At 56.8% G+C, this 23306-nt stretch overlaps 2 protein-coding genes across 23 annotated transcripts in view; both read right to left on the reverse strand.

The window, feature by feature from the left end:
* Nucleotides 1-4102: 4102 nt before the first annotated feature.
* On the reverse strand, nt 4103-6214 carry GOLT1A (golgi transport 1A). 2 transcript variants are annotated; one of them, XM_009562053.2, is made up of 5 exons: nt 5805-6214; nt 5114-5205; nt 4826-5004; nt 4611-4674; nt 4103-4424 (listed from the first exon to the last, which is right to left on the reverse strand). In XM_009562053.2, exons 1-5 carry the CDS (start codon nt 5827-5829, stop codon nt 4386-4388), a joined length of 399 nt encoding a protein of 132 aa, XP_009560348.1. In that variant the 5' UTR covers nt 5830-6214; the 3' UTR covers nt 4103-4385. The 2 variants fall into 2 exon arrangements, with proteins under 2 accessions (XP_009560348.1, XP_053943711.1); XM_054087736.1 differs by lacking the exon at nt 5805-6214 and having other exon boundaries at nt 5114-5798.
* Nucleotides 6215-8006: 1792 nt separating this feature from the next.
* Nucleotides 8007-23306, reverse strand: part of PLEKHA6 (pleckstrin homology domain containing A6) — a 50647-nt gene continuing 35347 nt past the window's right edge. For 13 of the 21 annotated variants that reach the window (XM_054087236.1, XM_054087239.1, XM_054087253.1 and 10 more), the window contains 19 exons: nt 22463-22973; nt 21968-22054; nt 21119-21172; nt 19166-19246; nt 17624-17692; nt 17134-17214; nt 16743-16892; nt 16208-16303; nt 15699-15810; nt 15412-15551; nt 14446-14595; nt 13066-13192; nt 12841-12947; nt 11962-12144; nt 11644-11808; nt 11234-11367; nt 10973-11115; nt 9885-10008; nt 8007-9401 (listed from right to left, as the gene is read on the reverse strand). In XM_054087236.1, coding sequence (XP_053943211.1) covers nt 9893-10008; nt 10973-11115; nt 11234-11367; nt 11644-11808; nt 11962-12144; nt 12841-12947; nt 13066-13192; nt 14446-14595; nt 15412-15551; nt 15699-15810; nt 16208-16303; nt 16743-16892; nt 17134-17214; nt 17624-17692; nt 19166-19246; nt 21119-21172; nt 21968-22054; nt 22463-22973 — 2506 coding nt within the window. In that variant the 3' untranslated portion in view covers nt 8007-9401; nt 9885-9892. The remainder of the gene's footprint in view (nt 9402-9884; nt 10009-10972; nt 11116-11233; nt 11368-11643; nt 11809-11961; nt 12145-12840; nt 12948-13065; nt 13193-14445; nt 14596-15411; nt 15552-15698; nt 15811-16207; nt 16304-16742; nt 16893-17133; nt 17215-17623; nt 17693-19165; nt 19247-21118; nt 21173-21967; nt 22055-22462; nt 22974-23306) is intronic. The other 8 variants (XM_054087257.1, XM_054087249.1, XM_054087243.1 and 5 more) reach the window with 6 other exon arrangements.

Below are 23306 nucleotides of genomic sequence, written 5' to 3' on the forward strand. Positions count from 1 at the left end.
AACTGGGGATTTAAAGCCTCCTTCCCCTGGGGGATTTTGGCTGCAGCATTTGGAGCCAGGGGAAAGTTGACCTCAGCAGGCACCGAGGCTCAGCCCCGTGGGTCGCAGCCCTGCTCCCCCAGGCCGTGACGTCTTTTCCCACGCCAAGCCCCTGTGCTGCGTCACTCGAGGGAGCCTCATGCCCTGGCACAGGTTGCAGTGAGGTGCAGAGGTCAGGAGGCAGTAGCCTAACCCAGGAGCAACAGTGATGCAAGAGTGAGCCTGGCAGGGAGCCACAGGACATAAATCCTCTTCCCGGGCATCCTATGGGCTCTGCCTGCTCTGCAGAGCCCCGTGCCCCTAAGGAGAGGCGAGGGCTGCAGTGTGACTTCAAAGGAAAGGGGCCATGTCAGCCAGGTGGTCCCAGGATGCAGGACTCCAGCATTTCCAGCTCCCCTTTGACCCATGGCCAAGGGGAGGCATGTCTGCAGGAGCCCTGAGGAGCATTAGCGTCACTGGCCATGGCTTTCCTCTGGGAGGGACAGATGGACTTTCAGATTCTCCCCACTGGATTCATGCACTGCTGTGGAAAACCTGTTCAGTTTGCTGCAAAAGGCTGGGGTTTCACTCACTTACATATCCTAAAAAGAACAGCTCACCTGGAAGTGGCAGGGGAATGCTTTGAAGTTATTTTTTTGCCTGCTTTCAAGGAATCAGATGATTGAGCTCAGAGTGAATTCAAGGAAAAGGCTTTCCAGAGAGAAATGAATGCTTTCCTGCGAGATAAATGCGTTTCTCTAGCGCTGGCCTGCAGTACTCTTAAAATAAAATTTGAAATATTAAGTGCTTCCTAATGATTCCATATAGAGAGGGAAGTTTTACTGAGTAGCCTTATTTCTTGAGGGATCTTTCAAAACATCAAAACAGTAGGGGCATTTCTGTCCTTCCCACACATCCTACACACTTTACTACTCCATGAGCTTGTTGCTGGTAAAAACACACTGGGCTTGGGAGGGTTGTTGTTCCAGATGACCAAAAAAGCTCAAGCCTAAAAACAACTTTTGGAAAGGACTTAGAAGAGGCTTTGGATGGCACTGATGCGGGGGGAATTTGGCCATTGATGTCAGCAGAGCCAGGGCTTCCCCGAAAGTGTTTGCTTAAAACCAAAACTGCTCTCGCAGGGCACAATGAAACAGTGATTTATTGAACCAGAGGGAAATCATTCCCTTGCAATAAGCTTCAGAAAAGCAGGCTTGGAAGAGCAATACTAGCTCCAGCTCACTGCTGCCTGCTCCAACCCGAAGGCAGCGCACAACCATACCCTGGGTCATTTGGAGCATGATGGGAAGCATTGCTCTCTGCCATCCAGGAACGATGTTCTATCCTGGCTTGATTTCACCCCACAGCACTTAGGTGAAACGTCCTGCACATCCACTCTTGCTGCCACAGAGACAGGGGTGTTAAACAAGGGGAATCACATCACCCTACATGCAATGCCTATAGGACCACTCATCTTTCTTCTGGTGAGGACCTAAAGATGAAGTTCGGCCAGGAAAAGTTGCTGTGCATCGCAAGTGCTGAGGTGAAGCAAAGACCATAATCACAGCCAGGAACCAAGCAGGGCCACAACCCTTACTTACCCTCACAATGTCTGAACCCAGGCATCCTCTCCCACCCTTCCTCCACAAGCAGCTGCCCAGCGCTTGCTCTGCTCCAAACCCCTCTGCTTTATCTGCCCTGATACCAGCAGGGCTGGATCCACCTTTGCCTTAGAATCTTAAAATGGCTTGGGTCGGGTTGGAAGGGACATTAAAAGCCCATCCAGTTCCAACCCCCTGCCATGGGCAGGGACACCTCCCACCGGATCAGGGGCTCCAAGCCCCATCCAACCTGGCCAGGAACCCCTCCAGGGATGGGGCAGCCACCACTGCTCTGGGCAACCTGGGCCAGGGCCTCCCCACCCTCACAACAAAACATTTCTCCCTAAGATCTCATCTCAACCTCCCCTCTTTCAGCTGAAAACCACTCCCACTCATCCTATCCCTGCCCTCCCTGATAAGAGCCTTACTCCCACCCACAGCCAAGCTGATGCTGGGAAGTCCCTAGCTCTTTTTCTTCCTCTTGAGAGCCTCTCACTGCAATCTGCACTCCTTGCAAAGGTATCCCCTCAAAAACCAGCAGCAAGGAGCAGCTGCCCCAAAGCCAGCCCTCCTAGGGATGCAAAGCAACCATCTGCAGCTTTGGGAGGGGCTGCCCTCGCTTCCACCTGCTGGGAGGTCCTCCTCTCTAACCCAGGCCTTAAGCACTGGCTACTTGGGCAGGGATTTGGGTGCCCAAATGACTTCCCCCACCTCAGCTGAGCTGTCAGAGCAGCTCCCAGCTCTGCTTCCACCTGGTGCAAACCCACCACAGACCTGGGCACCAGCGCGGTACCTGCCGAGCACCAGCAGGCACTGCTACCCACTCAATCAGGCTGTGCTTGCAATCAAAAGGGAACAGGTTTAACTCAAACTCGTTAATTAATTCTTGCAAGCTAAGAAGGATATCTGCACAGAGACCGGCTTTGATGTGATTGCCTTGCTTTAATTAAACTCCTGCTTGCACCCAGCTTCCCAAGTGCTCACAGAAACCTGGCTGGCATCCATTCAGCTCGTGCCTCTGATTGCACAGACCTGCTGAGCAATCCAACCAGTTCTCCAGCAGCACCGGCTTTGCTCCCAGAGAGAGAACTTTCTGCAGCCTGAACAAAATAGTGCCTTTTAAATCATCTGATATTAAGCTAGGAGAGCTCTGTGTTGTCCTCAGACTCCTGCTTGCCATCAAGCTCTCCCTGTGAGACCCAGCCCCTCACGCTGGGGGATGCTCATAGTCCAGAACATTCAGTAGTGCAGGTCCTGCTTTCAGGGTTTAAAAGCAACTGATTTACCTGGGCCTGTATGATTCCTGAGGCCAGATCTGCTGCAGGGAGGATGCGGAAGGAACGTGTGATGTGATCTCCAGCAGGTGGCCAACCCAGCCTCTTTCTGTCCCTACAGAAAGAGGCTGGAAAGCATCAGCATCCCATTGTCCTCCTAGAAGGTGTGCTGGGACAGTGGAGATGCACAGCAGAAGAAAAGGCGCTTTGAATGCCCATGGATAGGGCTGGATCCCTCTCTGAGATGAAAGCCACACATCTCAGCAGGTTTCCCTGGGGTGGTTCAGCTGTCCAGGTCGTGGGAAGGCAGCCACTCATGCTTGTGTTTGGGTGGCCACAGGATGCCGGAGATGGTCCCCTGGTTCAAACCCCAGCAGAGCTGTCCCAGTGCCCACCATCACAACTCACACCAGCTTCATCCTGCCGGGCAGCAGATCCAGCTCTGCTCCATCCCAACCTCATCCCACAGAAGCAGGTCTAGAGTAAATGCAAGTCCTGGCCCATAATGGTCAGAGGTGACAGCACTGCAGCGCTTGGGTTTGCTCCAGCCCCTTCTCCCACTCCAGCATCTCTCAATTAATTAATAACCTCAGATGTCATTGGCTTTGCCATGGTTACTGGATGGGAACGGGGTAATTTACTCTCCTCCGATCGGGACTGAAATGTTAATGTGGTTTAATGGGTGTTTTCCTAACCTCCCCTGCCCTCTCCCACAGCTCCCTGGGCTCCGCTCTCGACAGCCCTGCGGGACGCGTGGGAAGGCAGTGCCACCGCTGCTGCCTGCAGCCCAGGGCAGCCAGGAGCTGTAGCCATGGGAAGGTCCTTATGCCACCTCTGACTGTGGCCATGGGAATGTCCTCATCCTACCTCCAGCTGCGGACACAGGAAGGTCCAATTGCCATCTACAGCCATGTCCATGAGAAGGTCCCTGTACCCTCTCTAGCCGTGGCCATGGAAGGTCCCTGTGCCACCTCCAGACATGGCCATGGGAAGATTCCTGTAACATCTTTAGCTGTGGCCATGGGAAGGCCACCATGCTGCCTCTGGCTACAGCCAAAGGAAGATCTAAGTGCCATCTCCAGCCATAGCCAGGTAAAGGTCTCTATACCTCCTCCAGCCACAGCACCTCTTGGTAACACTCACAGGAGCCAGTACTGGAGCAAGCCCTGAAGCCACAGGAAAGGAGCACAGTCTGATTTCGGACTTGGGCACACTTTTTAATTAAATCTTTCAACAAAGGGAGGACAAAAAGAATAAAATAATGCTCAAAATTCCAGAATCCTGTCTGGAACAGCATTTGGTCCTGGAGCCTTGCTCAGGAGGTCCTCACAGGAGCCCTGTGGGGCAGTGAGGCATCATCCTTGCAGCTGGAGTGGCTGAGGCCAGCACTGAGGGTCCTGGGGCTGAGAGAAGCAGCAGCTCAGTGCAGGGGAGCCAGACCCAGGGCTCACTTGCACCATCCCATCTCCAACGATGAGGCCCATCTCGCAGGTTACACCATAGTGCTGCTGTCTCCCACCTTCTGCAAGAGCTGCAACAGGGACAGATCCTGATTAGCAGAAAAACCCTCCAGTGCATCCTCAATGGGTTGCGGAGAGGATGAGGTGACCTTCCCTGTCCAGTCCCGACCACAGCAATGAGGATTAATATCATCCATGGACTGCAAACCCCAAAGGTTTCATCCACCTGGGAGAACCATGCCCAGAGCCTTGCTCACCTTGCTCAGCACGGGGATGTTTGCCAGCGAGCCCAAAAACGCAAAAGCCACTGGGAAAAAGCTCCTATATCAGAACAAAAATTTCTGTTAAGCTCCATGCCTGGATTTTTCTGGGATGGGAGCAGTGGGGGCCTTGCCTGGGGCTGCAGGGCATGAGGACCACCCAGCTCCAGGTCTCCGGCTGTACCAGGATGGCCAGACACCATGGGACGGACCTGAAGAGGGTGATGAAGCCGTAAGCCTCCAGCAACATGCCCAGGATGGGCCACCGCATGAGGACGATGAGGACCCCCCCAAGGAAGAAGCTGCTGCCTTTCAGCTTTGGCCTCTGGAAGAAGAACGTGAAGGTCCTCCTGAAGCCGATGATGAAAACTAAGCCAGAGAGGAAGAGGATCTGGAAGGATGAAGAGGACCAGGTCAGAGAAGCCCTGCTTAGGTGGACCCTTTGCTCCATCCTAGGCATCAGCACCAGTCGTGGGAAGTACTGGCCCTGCCATACTCACATTCCCAAAGGCCAGGAGCACTGAGTCAAAGTACAAGAGGATACCAAAAAGGATGAAGAATAGGCCAAAGCCAACCAGTCCCACGCCGATCCCTGCAGAGGATGGGAGGAGGGCTGAGACAGGGCCTTGGACACACATCTCTGATCCCGCCGTGGGCCGCGTTTGCTCTCCTCAGCACCTCTGTGGCCTGTTCTCTCTGAGAAATGTGCTTGGGATTTGTGTCCAAAGCTTAGAACCAGCCTTTCCAGCTGCCCAGCCCTGGGGGAGACCATCAGGTAACCCAGAAACTCCTCTATGCTGCCAGCTAAAGAATGAACCACAAAGGAAAGATAAACAGGGACGTCATCTCCAGTGGCACGAAGGGTGTTGGTGCAGGGCGAGGCTGGTGATGTTCTCCAGATGATCCAGGCACCTCTTTGGCGGCTGCTCCTGATGCAGACCTGGGACAGAGGGTGAGGACCGACCCAGCTCTGCAGTGCCCGTTGTATTGGTCACTGGTCCCATCCTGGCAGGGCTCTTGCTGCATCCCCAACCCTAGGACAAGGCTTGCCATCGTCCCCTCTCTCTGCCCTGATGAAGCAGTCTTGATGCCTGCTTGGTGCTGCAGAGCATGCCCATGGAGTGCCCTGGTCCCACGGGGATGGACATCACTGCTGGGACGTGGCCAGCCCGCGCCTGCCCTCCTACTTACGTTGGAAGTCAGTCAGAGACACCATCTTGCCGGCGGTGGGGCTGGGCGAGGGCAGCCACCCTTCCACGTGCCTTGCTGACAGTGACCCTTGGAAAGGCCTTTAGTCCCTGCGTCATCAAGCAAATCATTAACTGCCCCACGGCAGCAGCACCGCCTTTGGGGGGAAGCATTGGGCAGGCATCGCTGCAGGGGCTGGAGCACCTCCCGTACGAGGAGAGGTTGAGAGTTGGGGTGTTGTTCAGCCTGGAGAAGAGAAGGATCCAGGGAGAACTTAGAGCAGCTTCCAGTGCTGAAAGGGGCTCCAGGAAAGCTGGGGAGGGGCTCCTGATCAGGGACAGCAGGGATAGAGTAAGAGGGAATGGTTTGAAGCTGCAAGAGGGGAGATTGAGACGAGGTCTTAGGAAGAAATATTTTGCTGTGAGGGTGGGGAGCCCCTGGCCCAGGTTGCCCTGAGCAGTGGTGGCTGCCCCATCCCTGGAGGTGTTCCAGGCCAGGTTGGATGGGGCTTGGAGCTCCTGATCCAGTGGGAGGTGTCCCTGCCCATGGCATGAAACTGGATGGGCTTTTAGTTCTCTTGCAACCCAAACCATTCCATGAGTCTATAACACAGAGGCTGGTGGCTGCAGGTCCCTGCGTGGTCCTGCTCTCCCTGCTTGTCTTCCCTGGGAAGAGAGGGCTTCCCCAAACCAGGAATGCACAAGGCTATGGTGTCCCTTGAAGTGTCACCCTGAGCCCCCAGCTGGGAGGGAGCCGTGCAGAGCACTGGGTGCTGCATGCACGATTCCCTGCAGCATTGTCAGGGCAGGGATGGTCCCAACTCACCACCAGACTGCCCCTGGGGAGAAAGGAGCTTCGGTACCCACTGTGCCCCCAGCCCTGACTTGAGGTTTGCTGCCTCCTAATACCGGGGTCCCTGCATGTCACATGCCACCCTTGAGGGACCTCTACTCCCATGTCCCTCAGGAAAGCCTGCAGGGACCACCTCCGCACCACTTTTATTCCTTAGCTTTATATGGATTTGCCAGGTACAAATAAGAAATTGCTTACAATGAAGATGGTGAAACACTGGCCCAGGTTGCCCAGAGAGGTGGTTGACGTCCCATCCCTGGAAACACTCAAGGTCAGGTTGGATGGGGCTCTGAGCCACCTGATCTGGTTGAAGACGTCCTTGCTCCTGGAGGAGGGTTGGACTGGATGGACTTCGAGGTCCCTTCCCACCTAAAGCATCCTATGATCCTAAATGCGTTTTTTATTCCTCCGGGAGCAGCTACAGCTAAAATAAAACTCCACTGGGAAAAAGAGCCCCTCAAAAGAGGGAGGAGAAGGTGCCACCAGCCCTGGCCTGAGCTATGCCAAGGTGCGACCCTTCCTTGCCAGCTGAGATGCCAGAGCCGTTTATCCACCATTTATCTAACATTAAAGTTGTTACCCAAGGTCCCCTCTAGACAAAAGACGCTGACACTTCACTATTTCTTAGATACTTTTATTTCTCTAACACTAGCAAAAAAACCCAGAAAACCAAATGCCTCCCTTCCCACCCTCCCCAGTGCATAAATAGATTTCATCCCAATGCTAATCCTTTCTCAGTTACGAGTCACTGGTATATGAAGTGTTATGAAAAATAATAACCAAAATAAAATTAATTGAGGGTTTTTTTCTTTAGAAAAACCAACAAAATAACAACCAGGATGGGGTCCGGGTGCATCGGGCTGCGCTCGTGCCAAGGGGAGGGCTCAGACCTGGCCACCACGGCATGGCTGATGGGCACCTGGAGGTAGGAGCACCAGGATGCTCCTCATCCTCTGTGGCCCTCAGAGATGGGAGGAATTGTGCCTCTGTGTGCCTGTGGGGCAGCACAGACTTTGCATAAGCCACAGCCTGGCATCCCCACAGCCGGGGTAAGCGGGGTTTGCCCCGGTTACACAAGCTGGAGAGCCCACCCCAGCACTCAGGGACAGGGAAATAAATGGGTCATCTCTTCAAACTTACAGTCTCTTTATATTTTATTTTAAATAAATTGGCTTTTAATAAAAGCAGAAAAAATATATATTTTTTAAATAGTTTTTTTTTCTTTTTCTGATAAATTGGCAAAGAATCTGCTTTTGTAACTCACGGGCAGGGCTGGTGCCAACAACCCTGCAGAGAGAGAGCTGAGCACAAAACAGTACCTCCCAGAAAAGAAGAGAAAAACAAATATAGATATATATTATAAATGTATAATTTCCATAAAACATATATTAAGGCATGTAATAGCAAAATAAAGGGCCAGCTTTATGAGCTAAGAGAGCTGTGGGAGGCCTGGGGCTCCTGGGATCCTACCAGTATTGCTCAGATGGGGCGTGATGGGGATGCAGAGCGGGGAGAGAGGAGGGCAGAGGTCCTTGGGAGGGTCAGGATGAGGCCAGGGGAGAACGAACTGCAGTATGGACATTATTTACCTTCCCGTCCCCTCCAGCTTGCCCATCCTAGCCCCGCCACCTGCACGTCGCCTGGGATTTTGCTTGTTCCAGCAGAACCTGCTTTCCCTCCCTCCAAAAGCTAAAGAAAAGGGTAAACTCGCTACAGCAAAACCAAACAAGCCAAAGGCGCTGGAGTGCAATGGCGAGGCCGTGGGGCGAGATGCGGTGCCAGATCTTCAGAGGGGCCAGAAAGGAGGTGATGGTTGGACCGGGGGCCACCAGGACGAGCCCTGCTGCTGCCACCTGGCCCAAAGCCCCTTCCCTTTCTTGTCACTGTCCCCATCCACCCGCAGAGGCATCCCTGCTGATCCCTGGCTTCACCGCTCCACTCTGCACTCCACCACCCCATACTCTGCTCCCGGGCAACATCCCCATCCCTGCCCAGACCTCCTGCTCCGTGCCTGCGGCACACCGGGCAGTCCTCGGATCACCCTGATGCTGAACACACTGCTCCCCCGGGCACCACTGTCCCCTCCAGTCCCATGTCTGTCCATCCTGACCCCAACACAGCTCCTTATTCCTCCTGTAAGGAATGATGGGACAGGCCAGGCTCTGCCAGCAACTCCCACCAGCCAGTTCGATGCTACAAGCAGGTTTAGGGAAAAGGAAGGGAAGAGGCACCCAAGAAACAGTGATGGAGCATCCAGGTCCAGTGTAAGGTGGAAGCACCATCCATGGTGGGGACTGGCTGGTCTCCTCCCAGAAGAACCCCTTTGCAGACCTTTGGGAGATCAATGCATTAGCACATGGAGCCCGGGGAGTCCTACGCTACCCCAGGCCTGCCCTGGCAGGGAGATGGTCACTGTGCTGGTGGCCATCACTGCAGATGGCCCTTGTCTGGCTGTTCATGCAAGCCTGATGCCCAGGACACCACCAATCTGTTCCCGTGCCAGCTGGCAGCCAAGGGGCTCCTCAGGGACCACGGTCCCAGCACCCACATGTCTCCTCCGGGATGGGGCAGAGCTGGTGCTGTTGGAGAGGCATCGCCCCGCTCAGCTGTGCCGGATGGTCTCGCCTTCGATGGGAGGGAAGAGGGTCCGGGAGAACCAAAAACAATGGCGAGAGGTTTGGTGTCTGCTGGGGCGCTAAAACGTGGCCCCATGGAACTTGATGACGCCGACAGCAGCCAGGGCTTGAGCTAGAGGGAGAGGAAAGCAGGGCTGAGCTACTACGCATAGGGTGGCTGGTGGTAGGGTGGCCCCTACACCCACCCTACAGCCCTCTCCTGCCTTGCTTGGAGGAAAACCTAGTGCAGATTCAGCTCTGTGCCCCAGCTGCCTAGCAGGAACCTCTAACCGAGCAGGGGAACGCTGTGTCCCCAACTTTGCAGACACCACTGCAGAGGTGACAGGGCAGGCAGCGCCCAGAACTTGGCTGAGATCCACCATCACCTTTTGTCCCCTGCTGAGCCTCCCCCTACCCACGCTGGAGTCCCCCGGGACTTTGCTTTGGAGGACACTTGTACTTTGTCCATAGGAGGAGTTGGGACTGACGTGGCTCAAGAGATGTTAGCTGGAGCAAGCAGCAATGAACAAGACACCAGGTGCAGAAGAGGAGCCACCCGCCCAGCCCCACCCAGGATGGAGAGGATGGGATGAAGTACGAGAGAAGAGGTGCTTACTTCATGGCTCAGACACGCATAAAATGGCTGTTGTCGGCGGCCCGGGATGTTTCAGACGAGAGGGGGTTGGTCGGTGGAGTCGGGGAAGCTGGGGAGGTGGGAGGGCTTGGGGTAGCACATTGAGCTGGAAATAAGAAATGGGAGAAGGGCATGAAGAACACAAGCTGCTGGCAGCAGCCAGGGGAAGGAGGCAACCCAGCAAGCAGTTAGCAGAGGGGAGGAAAACGGAGAGGAAGGAAGCGGGGAAGCAAGCATGGTCAGGACAAATAGCCACAGCAGTGCCCAGCTGCGGCGCGCACACGTGAGCTCCCCGCGGAGCTCCTCATGGACAAGGCTTGGCGTGCCACCACGCTAGCTTGGGCACAGTGTGCATCATGCATGGCACAACCAGGCACTCCCATCCTGCAGCCTTGTGGACACAGCTGACAAGGTGCCAAATCCTGCGCTCGGTCGAAGTGGCTGCTCCATCCCCTGATGCTCAGCACTGCCCCAGGCACTGTGGGCAGGGCTCTGGTAGCCACTGGCATCACCAGACTCACTCTCCCACCACACAGGGATGTCCTGCACCAGGACAGATGCAGCCCACTCTCCTGCCCCTCACTTTTGCGGCCCATCCTGCATCAAGCCTTCCCAATCTGCCCTGCCCACCACCTAACGCCCCACAGGGCTCCTCGTGGACAAGGCTTGGTGTGCCACCATGCTGGCTCGGGCACAGTGTGCACCATGCGTGGCACAGCTAGACGCTCCCATCCTGCAGCCTTGTGAACACTGTTGACAAGGTGCCCAAACCTGCACCCAGAGGAAGCGGCTGCTCCACCCCCTGATGCTCAGCACTGCTGCAGGGGATTGCAGCCCTAGGCACTGCGGGCAAGGCTCTGGTAGCCGCTGGCATCACCGGGCTAACTCTCGACTATGCAGGGATGCCCTGTACCAGGACCAATGCAGCCCGCTCTCTTGCCCCTCACTTCTGCCACCCATTCAGCCCATCCTGCATCCAACCTTCCCTGCCCACCACCTAACGCCACCTATGGTCCAGTCCCCCGTGGGGCTGTCAGGCTCCAGACCCTTCGTGCCACCCCATGCCTTACCCGAGAGCATGCGGCCCCGGCGGGAGGCTTCAGCAGCCAGAGCACAGGAGATCTCTATCCTCTTCTCCTGCTCCTGCAGTTGCGTCTCGGGATCCTGGGGAACATCCACCTCCCCCTCGCCCAAGGGGACGACATTCTGCAGGCTGTGCAGAGGACCCGGTGTCAGTACCCATGCCCAGCCTCAATGGGGGTGCCAGGGAAGGGGTGCAGGTGGGGTGCACCCCAGCGTGGCTGGTGTGGGCATGGGCACCGCAGCCTCACCTGGATTTAGCAATGAGGGTCTTGATCCTTTCCACTTTCTTCTGCTTCTCCTTCATCTCCTCGGGGCTGAGAGGCGTATCAGGCTCCAGCTCGATGTACCGCTCGGGAATGAGGACTTTGTCTGGAGTGGAAAGCTGGGTGCAGCGGCAAGGGATGAGCTGTGTGTCTGCTACTGGGAACCGATCCCTGCTCCAGCACCCACTTGCCACCAGATCCCAGCACCTGCCTGTCAAGCGCAGCCCCCAGCAGGGCATGGCCAGTGCCTCCAGGATCCTGGATGGATGGATAGAACCCCCCATACCCAGGATCCTGGATGGATGGATAGAACCCCCCATACCCAGGATCCTGGATGGATGGATAGAACCCCCCATACCCAGGCTGCCAGCTCCCCCAGGACAGCCCATCCTCACCTCTTTGTTGATGTCCACGTCGTAATGCTGTGGTTCCAGCTCCATCTTGCGCAGCCGGGCAATCTCCTCCTGGGGTGTCTCGTAGACTTTGCCAGGGTCATCGGAGCGCAGCGCTGCCTCCAGGTCGGAGATGTCCACTTCATGGATGCTGCGGTGCCGACGCACCTGCAAGGGACCCCAGCCCCATTGAAGCTCTCCAGGACGGCGCATTGTCCCCTGTGCCAGCCCCAGTGCCCCCTCTACTCCCTCAGGGACCTCAGGTGCTTGGCAAAGCCAAGGCCAATTTATCCCAGTCCCGTGGCCAGAGCTGGGACTCACCACCTTGTAGGAGGTGGGTGCCTTTGTGCCGGGGGTGTCAGGCTGCTGGCTGCCCAGGAGCTGCAGGCTGCGCCGCTTCTCCTTCATTGAGCCGCTCTGGTGGCGCTTCATGCGGTCGATCTGCTCCTCCACACTCATCTTCACCTTTGTCTCATTGGCAAACACGGCACTTTTTGGCCTCTCCTGGGGAGAACCCGGCCTTACAGTCACAAACCCCTGCCTGCAGCAAGGTCTTGCCCCATGCGCCCCATGCCACAAACCTCTGGAATAGAGCTGCTCAGCCCACTCCTGGCAAGAGGAGAAGGCACTGAAATAGCCCATGAGGTCATAGAATCATGGAATGGTTTGGGTTGGAAGGGACCTCAAAGATCATCCAGTTCTACCCCCTGCCATGGGCAGGGACACCTCTCACTGGATCAGGTGATCCAAACCCCATCCAACCTGGCCTTGAACCCCTCCAGGGATGGGGCAGCCACCACTGCTCCGGGCAACCTGCGCCAGGGCCTCCCCACCCTCACAGCAAAACACTTCTCCCTAAGATCTCATCTCCATCTCTCCTCTTTTAGATGAAAACCATTCCCCTCATCCTAACCCTGCACTCCCTGATCAAGAGCCCCACCTCAGCTTCCCTGGAGCCTCTTTCAGTCCCAGAAGCTGCTCTAAGGTCTCCCCAGAGTCTTCTCTTCTCCAGGCTGAACAACCCAAACTCTCTCAGCCTGTTGAGGGTCCCAAGGAGCTGGATGTTGAGATGTGGAGCCATGCAGGGATGGCTCCCCTCTGCGCTGCCCCAGCTCTGAAGGCTGTGATATAGCCCCCACTTTGGTAGTCCGACCCCCAGCCGCACCACCCCAAGCCCCAGCCCCTCAACATCAGCCCTACCCGAGAACTGAGCCCGTTGGCCATGCCGCTGGTGCTCCTCCTTGGCACGCCGGCCGCAGGCACCTCCTCCTCTGCTGGAGACTTGGTCCTAGGAGGGACGATGCCCACTGCGGAGCAAACCGAAACACCAGGCTGAACCCACCAAGGGTGCCAGCAAGATGCTGAGTGCTCCCAGCAAGCACAAGGAACCCAATGGAGCAGGACCCACCAACCCCAGTGCCGTACCCTTGTTGAGAGCTGCTTGCTTGTCTGCCTCCTGCTCCTGTCGGCTCTGTGGGAGCCCCTCGGCGGTGGGTCCAGACGGAACCAGTCGCTGCCCCTCTTTCTTGCTCTGCTCGAAGCTCAGCTTGGGCTGTGGGAGAAAGGAGATCACTGGTGAGATCCCATCCTGCTCGGGTGCCATGCTCTGCTTAGGGACAGACCTGCTGCTCTCCACAGCCATGGGGTGACATACTGGTGGCACACAGTCTCAGGAGTGGATGGACACACAGACACTGGCCAGGCGGTACCATCGCACTCCAAATGTTCGGGGAGAGGGGCTCTGCAGCTCTACCCTGGCCCGTCGGGGCTGTGCACCCATCACTGCCCCCGTAAGAAAGGATCATGCATTGGAAAAGCTTCCTGCAGGGGTGATGATCCCGCCACGGCTCAGGGGTGGCATGCAGGAGCTCCAGGACAGGGACACCCTGGCTCTGTGCTGAGCTCCATCAAGATCCCACGCCTCTGGGAGGGGACAGGGTCCCACACGGGCAGAAGTCAGGGCAGACCCTGTACAGCAGCAGAGATTAAGCAAAGGGCTATTTTCTGAGGTCCTTCCCTTCCTGCATCCCCTGGGCACAGCCTGCCCAGGGCTCAGGGACTGCTGCAGTGGTGCTGGTACAAAGAAGGGGTACGGCAACAAACTGAGGAGTCCAACATGCCTCCCTCAACTGCCCTGTGCTCTTCCTGGTGATCACACATCCTTACATCCCATGGATCAGCATGCACCCACAACTGCGCCTCCCGCATGTGTGCCAGAGATGCCACTTGTGCTTGCAGCCCGGTCCCTCTGCAGCTCAGCACGGCTGCTGCTTTGTCGTTGCATGCATCCTGACTCCCCGGCTGCAAAGATTCTTGTGTCTCCTGGTGTCCACACCTGGCTCCTCCTCTTGGCCAAAGCATTACCAGGAATTCCCAAATCCAGGTTTGCCCTAGGTGGACAGGAGTCCGGGGGTTCACCCCCAAGCAGCAGAGCTTGCCAGAGTGGGGAGCGGCACCACAGAAGGACAGAGACAAGGGCAGAGGAAAGCAGAGGGGCTGACACCAGGGACTGCAGCAGCATTGGGGGATGACCAGGAGAAGCCAGAGTGGGTGCTGTGCGTGGGCGCAAGGGGATCTGGAGGGGACAGGGGGGCCATGGTGAGGCTGCCAGGAGAACACTGCCTTGGAGAGGCCAGGTACCAGCCCCACACTGCTGTCCCCTAGCCAAGTGCCACCTCCACTCTGTCCCTGTCCCTGCTGCCAGGGCAGAGGGTGGGCAGCCCCATCGCCTGTCTCATCCCAGCCCCTTCCAGGTGATTTCTCAGGGAAGAAGGGAATGGGGCTGCTCTAGAGAGGTTTTGGTACCTGTCCCCTCTTCGCCTCGCCGCTTTGCTGCCAGGAAGGGGAGGTGGGGTACGGCCAGAGACGGCTCTCGCCGGGGAGCGGAGGAACTGTCGGAGGAGGCTCCAGGGGTATGTAGGACTTGGGGAGGGGAGGTCGAGGCGGGCCTGGTTCCTGGGGCACAGAGGAGCATGAGGCATGAGAGCAGAGACACTGAGAGCCAGGAAGGAAGAGAGAGTTAGACAAAGATCGAGACAACACACAGTGGAAGTGTCGAGCCAAGGAAAAGAGGAGGGAGAGCAGCTGGCCGCCACTCCCAGTGCTCCGTGGTCTCCAGGTTCCCATGCAGAGGGGACAGTGCTGCCTACCTCCTATGCTGCCCTCACTGCTGCACATCAACCCAGCAAAGCATGTGGAGCTTCCAGCACCCAGGAGACATTGGCATTGCCGCTGTACAGCCAGGTAGGGTTGGGGAGTCCCCAAATGGGGAGGTGATTGAATCCCCATCCCTAGAGGTGTTTAAAAGATGGGCAGATGAAGTACTTAGGGAGATGATTTAGTAGTGGACAGGTATGGTTGGACTCGATCTCAAAGGTCTTTTCCAACATAGGGATTCTAGGATTCTATGAAATTCTACCTTAAACTTCACGTTGAAGGTGAGACCAGCACTGCTGGACCCCTGCAAGAGCAGCAAGAAGATCCTGAAGCCAAAGGCTGGAGCTGAGCAACGCCCAGCCTTCAGGGCTGCTTGATGCAGGAGCCCAGCCACAGCCCCTGCAGGGACCACAGACCCAGGTGTAACCAGGGGACCCCATAATCTATGCATGTGGCTAAAGCAGCATCCCCAGGCAGAACCATGGGGGAACCTGGCTGCACTCTGTGCCCGGTGCCCACTTGTCTCCTGACACCAAGGGTTTGTGCCAGCTTACAAGCCACACCAAGCACCCCATGGTGGCCAAGGGCTCCCTGGGGACACCCTGGCTCACTCACCTCACTGGGTCCTGGCTTGGTGGGTGAGCCCTGGGAGCCAGAAACAAGGGAGAAGGGGCTGAGGGGGCTGGTGATGCTCGCTGAGCTCAGGGGGCTGGCAGGGCTGTTGGAGCTGAAAGTCCCTGAGGGGCCGATGGCTACTGCAAAGAAAAACAGAAATGAGGGCATGCATCACATCCTCTGCCTCTTCAACCAGGCACTGCCATCTGCATCGTGGCAGCACAGGCATCGGGGATGTCCCACACTGGGGTCGGCACTGTGCAAGGGCAGGGATGGTCACTGCTCACCTCTGTGCTTGGCAGTGTCTGTGCCGCGGGATGGGTTGTTCTTCCTCAGCCCCTCCATCACATCCTGGATCCGCCAGATCTCCTTCTGGATCTGCCGATTGAGCATTTCGTTCTGGACAAGGAGAAAAGGCAGTGGTCAGAGCGGCTCCCAGTGCTGCCAACGCTGCGGCACCCCATCCCCAAGCGGAGTCGTGGGACCCATGGGGGTTCAGCTGAGGCACACACAGCCTGGGGCAGTCCTAGCCATCATGACTTGTCTGCTGTCAGGAGCCATCTCTGCTTCCCCAGGTGCCTGCCATGGGCTGAGGGAGCAGACGGAGCCACAGCAGCATGGGGAGCACTGGGTTGCATCTCCTTCACAGCACCCAGGTTCCTCAGTCCCTCTGCCCTTGCCCAAAGCTGAACACCAAGGGCTGAACACAGAGCAGCCACTTGCAAACCAGCTCCTTGGGGCTGAAGGACCCAAGGGACCCTGGGGATGTCAGATGGACTGGCAGGGTCCTGCTCACCTGGATATCCAGGTTCAGTTGCTCCCAGAGGTCATCGTGCAGGGCGGACACCTCGCTCTCCAGGCTCTCATACTCAGCAGTGCTATTCACCAAAGCCTGGCAGGGGGAAAGATGGGTGGGTTAAGTTTTTTTTTTTTTTTTGCAGGTTTGTGCCCCCACTGGCAGCAGCCCTGGTCAGCACAGAAGCATCCACAAAAGCAGAAGGATGCTGCACACAACACAACCTCTCGGGCTGGAGAGGGGGTGGCAGTGCAAGGGTACCGGTGCTGCTGTGTCCCACCCAGGCTGAGTCCGTGGGATTGTCTTGCACAGACAGCAGAGCAACACTGAGCGACCAGGGGCAGAAGCTGAGACAGCTCCATGCACGTGTGCCAGCTCTGTGAGGGTTAATTTGTATTGTCCCCAGTGAAGGACTTTGGCTTCTCTGGGTCCCCAGCCAGCCAAGGGGATTTCCCTTCTTGTTCTTTATCCAGGAAGGGAGAAAAAGGATCAGGAGGTGGAGGAGACAGGCTCGCAGCCAGGAGGGAGCCGTTACCGTGCTGGCCTGCGACAGCTCCACACGGATGTTGATGAGCTGGTTCTGAAGCGATTCCTTCTTGTGCAGCAGCTTCTCCGGATAGGCAGGCTGGCTCCCAAACATCTCCAGTTCCTGGTGTGTCCCCATCAGTGCACTCTCCAGGCTTTCCTGGGAAGAAGTCAGCCTGTGAGAGCCTGGCAGGTGCAGGAGCCACGGTCCCTCTCCTTAACAAGCCCCAGGACTGTGGCACGGCCAGGATATCTCCCCCAGCTTGGCAATGTCCCAGCTGAACTGTCCCAAATGGAGTAGGACATGTCACTTCCTCACCACAAAGGTGCTGCTTGGGCACGGCCCTTGCCATGCAGCCAGGCTCATCCCTGGCTGGTCGCTAGAGCTGCCCACCACTTACCTTCTCTGCTCGGAGCTGCTGCACCAGCCTCTCCTGCTCTCGCAGCACCTTGTTCTGCTCACAGAGCTTCCCCAGCAGCTTCTGTTCCCGGGAGGGAAAGAGAAAGGGAGAAGAAGATGAGAGCCCAGCAATGAGGTGTGCAGGGTGCAAACGGATCAGCGCTCAGCTGGGACACGACCCACGGTGCTGGTTTGATGGGACAATGTGTGGTCCTGGGGAAGAGTCTCCAGCCCACTGTGTTCACTGCAGGGACCTCACCCTGGCCAGTGTGACACAGGCCAAATCCAGACACAAGGAAAGACCAAGCAGTGACGCTCAGTGAAGGATTTAGCCCTCAGGCTGCACAGATGATGGTTGGGGCAGCAGCAGGTTCCCCTCTGGATATGCAGGAGCTCAGCTCTCTCTGGTGACAGCAGCCCTGCTGCGGGGGGACAGGGACAACAGCACAGGGCAGAGGATGAACACACAGGACAGATGTTTGCTCACTTACATCAGTGTCTTGCTCGCTTATCTTGTAGGCATGCAGCGTCTCCCTGTAGGCCTCGGGGAAGGGTGTCACCTGCAAGCAGAGCGTGGGGTGAGCCCAGCTCCAGGAGCCCCTGGGGAAGCTGAGGCATCTCCCAGACCCTCTCCCTCATCCCTATCAGCAGGGAAAGAGGCAAGAGCTAAGTCTCCGGAGGCAGCAGGTGCTCCAGGATCAGTGGCAGCAGTTGGGAGGCAGCAGGATGTCGGTGATGGAGCTCTTGCCCTCACCCTGCCCCATGGCTCAAACAAAGGCACAACCTCCCTCCCCATTCCCAGCCCCAGTGCCAATCGGCTGAATGAGCCAAGGGAATTAGCTGGAGGCAGCCTGGCTGCAGGACGCCAAGAGCTGAGTTACAGACGCGCCTCGTGAATCATTAGCTGCCTGGAGTACAACTGCCCCCATTTCACAGGTAGGGAAACAGAGGCAGAAAGATTAAGCTGTAATCCCACTTAGCAGAGTGGAAACACCTATAAATCAGCAACTGCATCAGGGCTTGTTTACCATCCGGCTTCTCTGTGAGTCATTTTCCTTTCCTGGAAATGGAAATTACTAATGGGACCTCACCAATTAAATGGCTCCAAGATCCTGAGATGAAAGGCATAAGATGGGAAGAAGGGGATCATTATTGCTAGAAAGCAAAGCCACTACTTTAGAGCCACTTAAAACCACAGCACAATGCAAATAGACCTGGACCTGGGAGATGCCCTGCACAGCCTGCTGGATGCTGCTGCCTCTGAGTTTGGCCAGCAAGACCATCTCAGCAGCTCCAGCTTTGCCCTCCAGCACATTCCAACTCCTTGCACACAGCAGACAGAAATGGGCACCTTCCCTTTGTCAGAAAACCCCAGTGAGTGCTCACGCTTGGCAAAGCCAGGAGATGCCCTGGGCAGCACAGCGGGGCCCCATGACCCTCCAACCCAGGGCTGGAGCACGATAGGCTTTGGGTCACAGTGACCCAGAGACATGTTCCCAGCTGGCGGGACCTACCTAAGCTTGGAGCTGCAGCCCAACATTGGCACAGATGTCCCAATGCTTTTGCAACTCTCTTCAGGCTGAGAAACCAAACCAGGCAGAGCCTTGCCAGGTAAAATGCTGTGCTCGCCTCCCTGCTTTGAGAGTGACTGCCTTGGTTTAAGAGCCTTGGACTGGATTCTTCCTTTTTTAAGTCATCCCACACCGCCTCCTTGCTTCATCAACACATGACGGCAAACAGAGGGTGAGTAAAACACCCACATCCAGCCCAAACAAGGATGAGAGTTCAGGACCACTGCATCCCCACCTTGTGCTGTCAGCACAAGGATTTACTGAGTTTTAATGGCTCATGGATGAATTAGCAAAGCCTGTGATGGACTAGCAGGTCCCCAAGAGCATGATGTGCCAGAGCTGCATGGATGCTGATGTCTGCATGAGTGGAAATGGGAGGAGGTGACCTCCAGGATGGAGCGTGGAGCGGCTGCCGTGGCTGTCATGCATGAGCCATGCACGGCCTGGCGGCCGGAGGCTTACTTGCATGTAGATCTGAGCCCTAGGGGAGGAGGTCTCCACCATCCTGTTCACCATACTGATCAGGGTTTCGCTCTCGCTCATCTGTGGCAGACAGGGAACGAAAGTTCAGAGGTCAGCGGAGAAGTGTTCACGTGCCGTGGTGCTCGGGTGCTGTCAGAGCAGTGGGGCGGCTCAGTCCAGGAGCCCTCAGGCTGCAAGATGCCACCTCCAAGAGATGTTCTGGTGGCTCAAACTACACAGTGACAGCTGCCCCGGGCTGCTGCTGCTTCATTTTGCACAGTCAAGAGCATCCTACGCTGGCTGCATGCCCTGGAAGCTTTGTTGAGGGGGAAACACAGATAAAACCAAGCCCGCTCTGATCTGGGCAGCAGCAAGATGCACACACAGACACGAGATTGCACAGAAACTCCCACGGCTGCAATGTACAGCTGTGGTCCCAGCAGACAGACAGATGGACCCCACTCCTCACACTGATAAATGGCTCAATGCAGTGCCCTCACGATGGAGCTGAGGCTCGATAGCTCTGCTCAATGTGCAGATGAGCTCTGGGCACACGGCAAGGTGACCAAAAGCTGGAGTTGGGGATAGCAGCATCCCCCTCTTCAGTCCAGCAGCTTCGAACAGTGAAGCTGGGTGGGAATGGGGCTTGGCCCACGGTTGCCTTTGCCTTCAGGTGATGCAAAGGCAGCCCCTCACCCCCTGCAGCCACAAACTCTCAAGGTCCAAGGGGTGACAACAGTTTAAGCACAAACCAGGGGCCAAGTCCTGCCTGGGAGCAGGTCAGTGAGGTGGGGTGCAGCCAAGGGAGCCGTCCCCGCAGCAGGACAAGGATGGAGAGAGAAAATAAAGCAGCAAGCAGTTAGAAAAGAGATACTTGACAGCGTCACTCTGAGTTAGTCTCTCCAGAGGTCAACAGGAGAGGAGGAGGAGAGGCAAAGCCTTTCTAGGGAGCGTTTTAAAGTGCCTGGGAGAGCAAGCATCGCTGCCAATGGCTGTGAAATAACCCAGAGAGCTTTTATTGCAGCAAGTGCTCCTGCCTGTCCTTGGCTCTGCTCTGAGGCAGACACAGATCTTGGCGATTACTGCACTGACAGAGATTTGCAGACTAATGAGATTGTCTCTGGAGCAGCTCCCTTGGTGCAAACCTGGCTTTTGCAGGCGAGCGCCTGGGCTGCAGCACTGGCCTACAGCTCCCGTCTCTGGCTTTGACTTCAGCCAGTGCCTGCAGTTTTCACCCCACCAGTCTCTCCCAGCTGGATTGCCCCCTCCTTGCTCCTGGGATGAAGTCAGTTCACAGTTTCCTTCAAACATGCAAAAACCTGAGGGCTGCTGCTTTGCTATCAACCCTGGTGGATGTCTCGTGCCTACCCTGCACCCACCTTTGAGAAGGAACAGGGCCAGCACATCACCAAAACAACCTCTCACCCATCCGGCTCCCCACAGCTCACCCAGCCACCCCCCTCATGGGGGGCACCAGCCCTGGGGTCCTTGCAGCAGCCCAGCTCATGGTGATGCCAGAGGCTCTCCTGGGAGTGGGGACATGCTGCCCAGCTCCATCACAGTGGCACCACGCAACCATATCCTGCACCACATGGTGCAGAGCGACCTGGGGAGGGTTTAAGTGCCAGCTGCCTCCCCTGCACCCCAAGGGCAGCTCCCCAAGGCCCTGGATACGTAGGAAGCTGCCCTAGCTCCCCCCAAGACCCCAAGTGGCTCCAGCAACATCACACAGAAGGCTCTGTCAGGGGAAGTTTTCTGCCAAGCAATGAGTGACCCTTCAGACGGGAAGGATGGAAGAAGCAAACCGAAGGCAACTCGTGCTGTTTTAATGCCAAGAAGGGTGAGGATGGATGTTAGGGGAAGAGATGCTGCACTGGGAAGGAAGGGAATGCCACTGGGGACAGGGCACGTGGGGACGTAAGCAGTGTGAGGCTTGCAGCCAGCTCTGCCTACCTGCTGGTCCAAATACTCTAGGTTTCTTTGCAACTGAAGGTCTAAAAGTTCATCCTACCAGGAGCCAGCAGGCATGCGGCAAGAAACGAACACACAAAACAAATAAAAGAAGAAGCAAAGCAGTTAGGTGAAGGCTTCGGAAATGCGAAGACCTCTTGGCCAGGAAGCAAGGCACCTCACTGGCGCCAAGCTGGGAGAGCTGCTGTGGATGAGCCCTGCTCTCCTACCAGCTCTCCCTCCTGGCTAATGGTGCCTCGGAAGAGGCAGAGCCCTTTCCCTGCATCTCCAGCTAGCGAGGATGGATGGCAGCATGGGTGACTTATGGTAACTCGTGCTTCTCCCTCCTCCAGTGGCTGGTCCTCCCCCAGGGTTTCGGGATCGTGCTTGGCAGGATGAGACCAGGAGGTCCCCTCCGCTGGCTCCCACCCCTCAGCTATTTGAGGGGAAACACAAAGCAGGAAAAGCAGCAGCTGTAGCCAGAAGTGAGAAAGCGAGAGGGACAGAGGTGCAGGGTGTGAGCCAGCCTCAGCCTTACCAGGGACCACCCTGGGGAAAACGAGCCTAGCTCAGAATCACCCTGGGTGTATGGGGTGTCCCACTGTTCCCACCAACCTGAGGTCTGCAGGGCAGGGGCCTTTCCACAAGGATTTCCTTTGGACACAGTTGGGAAGGACCAGAGACACCAGTAAAGTGACCTGCAGTCCCAACCTGCCCCAGAGCAGCCCAGCTCTGGCCCAAAAAGCTGCTGCTGGAGCAGAGCAGTTGCTCCTCAGCCATCCAAGCAAAGAGCCCCTGAGCTGGCCCACCTCCCCGGGGGCTCAGCCACCCTGGTGCCAGCAGCGTACATACCATTTTGTCATGGACGGTGGGGGATGCTGGGTAGTGGTACGGATACATTCCCGCTGGGACAGGCCGCCTGTCGCCCAAATAGTCATACTGAAAAAAGAGAAGAACACCCATCCCAAAACAGAGGTGTGAGAGGCCAGAGAACATGTGCAAAGGCAGAACCCGGCCCTGCAGCAGGGTCAGACCCAGCTTTGCGGTGCACAGCAGGGAGACAGGGACACCAAGGAGCACATCACTCGTGGTGGCCCCGAGCACCCCATCCCATCCTGCCCCATCTCTCTGGGCTCACAGCAGCACAGGAGCAGCCAGAAGGGAACAACCACAACCTGGGCAGCTTTGCAGGATGACAAGGGGGAACCTAAAATCCTAAGATGCTGCAAGCCATGGACCTGGTGTCATGCAGAGGGGACAAGCTGTGCTGCAGCATCCCTGCCCTGACATCCCCAGTGAGGGTTCCCCTCCAACCTTGCGCCCCCCCAAGCACTGACAGGCATTCACCTTCGGAGAACTGATGGATCGCCTCATCATGAAGGTGGTGGGGTCAGCGTAAATGTCCTCTCCCCGAGGTGGCAGCCGCTCAAAGCGGGCACTGGGCGAGCGGACTGGGGAGTACACCCGTGTGTGGCTGTAGGAGCCCTGGCTGGGCGAGCGCGGCACAGAGCGGGAACGGGGTTGCAGTGACATCCTTCGCAAGGACCCTGAGGCTGCATCCACCTCATCCAAGTAAGTTGGCTGCCTCCCAGGACCGGGCAGCCAGAGCGGGACATCTTGCCGGCCAAAACCAGGGTGTTCTTTCCAGTCTCGGAGCTGGTAGGTGCCCCCGTTGCGGAAGGAGTGCCGCTTGTCATCCAGTGCCCAGGGCGGGCTCACCCGCTCGTAGGCAGGCATGGAGCAGATGCTATCGGGGCGCACGCTGGGTGGGTAGTACTGGTAGTCCTCAGGATACTGGGCTGAGTAGGGGGAATAGTAATCGGGGACCCGTCGAGACATGGGGTAAAACCTGGTGGGGCTGGAAGGGAGAAAAAAGAGCTGTGAGAGCCAGGTTGGCAGCCAGGCGCTGCCAGGCATGTTGGGGTTTCTGTGAGCAAGGAGAGCCCTTAGAGCTGGCAGCTCTGACACCAGCATCCAAGATAGCTGACTGATTGACATCTCTCCTCCCAGGGACCCCACAGTGGCCTTCTAAAATCCACCCTGCTCAAGTTCTCAGGGTGTCCCGTGCACAGCTCAGAGCTCGGTTCAGCCCAGAAAGGAGATTTTCTGATGCCAAGAGGGGAGAAAGCCGATAGAAAAGGGAAAACCATCCCCAGAGCATCACCTGAAGGGCAGACCTGGAGTAAAAGGA

Source organism: Cuculus canorus, chromosome 24 (genome assembly GCF_017976375.1).
Source record: "Cuculus canorus isolate bCucCan1 chromosome 24, bCucCan1.pri, whole genome shotgun sequence".
In the NCBI taxonomy this organism is placed as follows: domain Eukaryota; kingdom Metazoa; phylum Chordata; class Aves; order Cuculiformes; family Cuculidae; genus Cuculus; species Cuculus canorus.